The following is a 6000-nucleotide window of genomic DNA, read 5'->3' on the forward strand; positions in this document are numbered from 1 at the left end:
AACAGCACTCTACCAAAAGGCTGTCAGCATATACATCTGTCGATTAGCACTGATTTAATTGGCGTCAGTTATGAGAAGAATACTAAGCATTCTGTTTGCGGTAAGCCATCATTATGGTCGCAGTTGGGCGCCAGTGAGCAGGGAACTATTCCCTAGTCATGGGAGTAATGGAAGAATATGGGAGTGCGGAAAGCCACGTAAGGCACTTATGGCAGAAACGTGGCACATTTAGGTAAGAACAGGGGAGTCACTAGACAGTGGCCACTCTAGTCTGTCTGCGGCAGTCGGTTAAAAATCACCAATCAAAATAAATGGACGCAACACAAATACCGACGATTAGAGCGCTTTACGATGCAAACCTTATATCATTGCGGACGATATAGAAACAAACATAGATCCACCCCATTTGCGTGCAATCCTCGCGTACAATCCTCGCGTGCAATCCTCGCGTACAAGCGGCAAGGCTTGTCGATTTAGGAAACATGAATGTGGGAAGCCGCCAAAGCAGGCGTTATGGACGACATGGCTTGTATCTTTCCCATCGATTAGCAACAGCTAGTATAGCATAACCTGTCACCACCAAGATGATATTGCTCATTATTAGTATATAGAGCTTTGTCTATCTGAAGACCTGATCTCGTATTTCCAACAAATGACCGCACTTTTGGATTCTTATAATCTAGTCTTATCATAACTTACCATATATACTTGTGCACAAGTAGCATGTTTTTGTACCTAAATTCAATATAAAAAGTCGTGATGCGACTTATACACGGGGCTAAGAACCTCAAAGCTTATTTAGCCAACTGTATATCGCCAGAAAATGCCTATGTTATCGCCCGACCGATATGTATATATAAAGGTTGATTAACCTTTGTGCATGATGCATATAATCATTTTACAAATGTTCTGTCGTTATGTTTATAATTTTCTTTTGTCAATAAGTGTTTTGCAATATAGCCTAGCAACTTGTTTTATCAGCCACTACAATACGTGATACCAATACATATTCCATGTATATTTCATGAACTCAATTTTCTATCAATTTTCCAGGCCATACGAAACGTTAGATTGACTAAGGTTAAACGGGCTGAAGCTGGTACAGATTCTGAAACAGGCGAGCTAGTCGATACTATTGAAACTGCCACCTACCCGTGTGAGGAGACTGTATCTGGCTGACCAACTGCTAAATAAACGCTTGGCGCTGTTCGAGATTCCTTATGAGCCTGTCTTTGACGATTATAGTGTTTCGAATACAGGGATTCGAGATGCAACGTGACACTTGCATCGTAATAGTGGTCAATAAGACAAGACGCTACCTCAATGAGTAGGCGCCAGAGGAGTGAACTTAAACTACGAAATTGCTACATTGATCGACCGTGATAACCATCGTTGAGTTAATCGTAAGAATGGGATAAAACATCACTGCGCGCTTCTAGTAGGGTATACGAAATATAGAATTTAATGATGTGTTTGCTGTTCTGTATCCGCATACGCTATTGATTGTTTTTACTCGTTCGATGCATTATCTTCGATCAGGTCAGCACAGCAAAGTTATGTTATTTTCCGTTTTTTTTGAATTACCTCACATCTCGCTGTTATTCCGCAAGGAGCAGTGTATCACGAATCTCGGTAACCCTAATTAAAGTGATTACGTCACTGTAAATAGTAAAAATTAAAAAAATATTTCCACTTTTTCACGTTCACTTTTTATGGTTAAATCGCTGTATTATACTTCCTATTTTACTATATTGTTCAATGTAAACATACACGCGTGACTCATACATAGCCCATAGCAAGCAATTAATGTCAGGATAATAATTATGAAATCGTCCAGGTTTTTTTGGATTTTTAACTAGTTGAGAAACAATCTTATCAGGTAAGAATTTGACGATAAATTTAGTCCCGTTAGTACTTACTTTCAATGTAAAAAATGGCAACAACATTTTTACAAAATACACCTTAGAAAATTCGTGACGTAGTAAATTTAACCCGGACTCTTGACGGAAAAACTCTGGGCAAGCTATTATTGGAATCAGGGGAAACCATTAGGGGAAAAGCACAATTAAACGAGTAACGCATTGGTTCTCTCTGGAGTCACATGGATTCATTACTGCCTTCAACCCCTCGTAAAATGAAGCCAGTCTTTCATCATCAACTCTGTTTTTGTAACAGGAGTGTTGCATCTATTTGTGATTGCGCTAACATTCATGCGCCGATTGTCTTATACATGCTTACTCAAACGTAGCCGACGCCAGGCGTACAAGCTGTTTCCATAAATGCTTTTCATCAGTGTGCTGAGAGCATTTTTAGTGATTTGGTGTGGTTATTGTCGCGGAGCAAACATGGTCGTCTGCCTAGCTCCACTCCGCGGCAGTGGCGACTGTTGTTAACGGGGTAGCTTTCTCTCTGCTGTGCTTGATCTCCACGAGTTACTCTTATCTCTTATCTCTAGTCTGCTTGCTTCTCTTATCTCGCCACTAAGATTGCCAGTCAGCGCACAAACACCCAGCTTTTTTTCACCATCAGGATGTAATTTCGTCTTCCCTGGGAAGTGCTTTCGAAACTTTATTCTTTGAATGCCGATTTGAGTGTTATCAGAAAGACTTATAATATCGTGGCAGATAGCCAGGGGAGACTCCCCCCTCCCCTACCCCACGCACAATCATCACTACAATTGTTACATGGGCACGTGGTAATGGCACAGTACACATGAAACACACTGAGGTAGTTCTGCAAAAATGTCGTTTTCTTTTTCGGATTTTAGCATAGGTTAGGACGCGAGATATGCTTTAATGTACTCTCGCATACCTAACGTCTCTAATTACTAAAGAGGACATCAATTGGGTTGTCTAGAGTAGTTGTAAAACTCGCCAATGCAATGATCAACCTGCCATCACCATCTACATATTATCCATAACTATAGCATCTGCAATGTTTGACCGTGTAACAACAATTAAACAACTAACAATTAACAAATTAACATTTTAACAATCGGTGTATTGCAATGTAACAATACTTCGCACGAAATTTGAACGCAAGTACTTGACTAGCAGTCGGTGTAGACCCCCGAAGCTGTCACGTAGTAACAACTTTGCTAATTGGCCATCTTTGCTCCAGGCAAGCAATCTGCCTCACGGTCGCGCCTTCTTAACACTACCGTAACGCTGCAGTGCCTCGTGGTGAAATTGCACTCAAATGGATAATCCTTCACTTGCAGTACAATGCGCCTTCCAGTAGGCTTTTAGCTGACACACCGTTAGCTCTCATCTACAGACTACATTACTGCATGCACGAAGACAGCGTGACATGACGTCTATACATAAATACTAGACGGCGGATTTCACTATCACAAGAAACGAAGTTGCGCGTCTGTCAAAACTAGATGAGATATATCCACACCCTAAACTAATAGGCTAATTAGACAGCAGGCACGAAAAATTTATTCAAAAAGTACCTGTTACGATAGATAAAACAGGGTTTCTTCTGAATAAACGTCAATGAATCGCGTAGAAATCCCGCCGCGTGTTTGTTCCTCATCAGACTGTGTTTTATAACGTAATTAAATTGTGATTTGATTCTGAATTAGATTCTGATCGAATGGTAATAACCACTTTTGCAGTGAACCGTGCGAAATTAAACTACCAATTAGTTTTCCTGGCCTGCATGCAGGCTAGCAATTAAACAGATGCAATATAAGAACTGACTGCTAGGATTATACTAACTAGATTCATCATCGCAATCCATCACCAGGTTTGGCCCTGCTCTGGAAAGCGCTACATTGTTGTTTGGTAGCCTTATCGTTGCAGAAGTAGTAGACCTGTCCAAGGTGGGGTATACCAACGTTAAGGTTTCACTCGCTGAAGTTATAACAGCAATCACGATTAACAAAATATAATCTTGGGCATATGATAGACGCACGATTTTTGCTAGAATGCCTGCCGATGTCGTAGCTAATCTCGAGTGCGAATCGCCGCGAGCTGAGGTGACAGCTGCGGAATTATTATTTTCCAGGTAATTAGGCTACGCGTTCTCGATTCGTCGTTCTATCGGATAATTTAATTTCATATTAATTTCTGCTGATGAGCAGATAGATTAAAGAATTGCGTTCTCAGATATGTAGTGATGAATATTAGCCCATTTTTTTGCTCGTGAATTGCCACGCGTAGATTTTTAACGTGGGCGATCAATTAAAGATTACTGAAAGAACATTTAGTACTGTCTCGTTATTACTCGCCTCTCTCTCTCTCTCTCTCTATATATATATATATATATATATATATAATCACGTAAATACGTATGTAACGTAATGTAATGACGTGCGAGGTATGATTGCGCGCATGCATAGAATACTGCAGTAATAGCTAGAATGAACCGATGCCGCGAGCGGGAAATAACGAGTTCGATTGGCCAATTATACACAGCTGCATACCCCCGTGTTAAACCACTGCAGGCTAAATTAATTTGAACGTACTGGCAGATTAGCTTTTCAAGCAGCATATAATGTCATCGGTAATTAAAGTAAGCGAAAATTCATTTTAAATTACAGCAGATATCAAACAAGTACGTGCGTTTTCAGAGCAGTTTTGCGGACGACGTCTTTTTGGACAACATCCATTCACAGAATATCGTAGTGAGCACATCCCCCATAAGACCTCCCTTTTGGCTAAATCTACCTTGGATAGTATTTTGTCTCTCGATAATTTGTCAATGAAAGTTCTTCTGTTGGAATATATAATAGATAAATATCTGAATACGAAGTCGTGTATTTTAGCCAGTAACTCTGTGTCCACATTACAAAATGTATATATACATGTCTCAATGCTGTATATATAATTGCGTATTTGCTATTGCGCTTATCCTACTAATAGCTGAACTTTGTGTGTTACAGGACACTTCATGTACCTAGCGTACAAGGCGAATATCCAGGTTCAACTGATTAGTCCGTGGTATGGAGGCAGCGGACCAGAATGTCGGCTCAGCTTTGCTCTTCAGATGGTCGGAGAGAACACGATTGGCTCACTTAATGTAATGTCTTCTTATAAGCAGCTACCCGATTACGTGTATATAGATCATTGTTAGTGGGACATCTAATCGTGGCTTCTTCACAACCTGTCTCCTTGTTAACATGTTGATTTTCGTCTGCCATGATGCATGTACGTCTGTTAGTTCCTCACTCTTGTTTCCCGGATGTATGCCCTCAATTGTTGTTAGATCGGAAACACAAATAACGAATACTATGCATAGAAGTGTTATAGTCTACACATGGATTAAATAAACGCTTTCTTTGTGCACTAAGACGTTTAATTTACGGAAAAGCAAATTAGATGTCACGATAAAAATTAGTAGCCGGTCCTGAAATTGTGATGTTGTGATTTATCCGACCAGGTATTACTTGCAACACCGAATGTCACAAGAATAATACGCAGCTTCACCAAAAGCAGCAGCAGTCCGCTGTAAGTAGAGAATATATAATTATGTTATTAGCATATTCTTGCATATCGCTATAGCCATCTTATGTACGGGTATTGGCACTAAATATTATACGTGGATGTACGCTTAATAATATTGATGCGCTATTAGTTACGCATCGGAGCGTTGGAAAGCTATGAAATGAATTTTTCGTACGTATAATTAGCAACCATCCATTCATTAACATATCGTTTTTCATTGCATGATGCTGCGGCCACATATACCATCCACATATTTTGAAAACAAAGGCGGAACCCGCATAGCAGCTTGAAACCCATGTAAGTGTATTTATTATTAGCTCAGCTGACGAAGTCAGCAGCTTGTAGAATCGCATGATTGTCCGTCCGGCCGTCCGTGCGTCCGTGCGTCCGTCCGTCAACAGTTGGGCACAAATCTTAACCGCTCGACGTACGGTCTTGATATTCGGGACGTCGGGGGGGGGGGTCGCGAAAAGGACTCGGGATGTCGAATTTGGGGAGTCAAGGGTCAAAGGTCTAGATGTGTCAATGGAGGGTCAATATCCTTTAT

The 6000-nt window shown here is 40.6% G+C and overlaps 1 protein-coding gene across 1 annotated transcript in view; it reads left to right on the forward strand.

Moving 5' to 3' along the window:
- Positions 1 to 5754, forward strand: part of LOC106814272 (MAM and LDL-receptor class A domain-containing protein 2-like) — a 52091-nt gene extending 46337 nt beyond the window's left edge. Inside the window, exons 5-7 of the mRNA XM_014818568.1 lie at positions 4892 to 5028; positions 5389 to 5456; positions 5721 to 5754. Coding sequence (XP_014674054.1) covers positions 4892 to 5028; positions 5389 to 5456; positions 5721 to 5754 — 239 coding nt within the window. The remainder of the gene's footprint in view (positions 1 to 4891; positions 5029 to 5388; positions 5457 to 5720) is intronic.
- Positions 5755 to 6000: the final 246 nt, after the last annotated feature.

This window comes from Priapulus caudatus, unplaced genomic scaffold (genome assembly GCF_000485595.1).
Source record: "Priapulus caudatus unplaced genomic scaffold, Priapulus_caudatus-5.0.1 Scaffold896, whole genome shotgun sequence".
Lineage (NCBI taxonomy): Eukaryota > Metazoa > Priapulida > Priapulimorpha > Priapulimorphida > Priapulidae > Priapulus > Priapulus caudatus.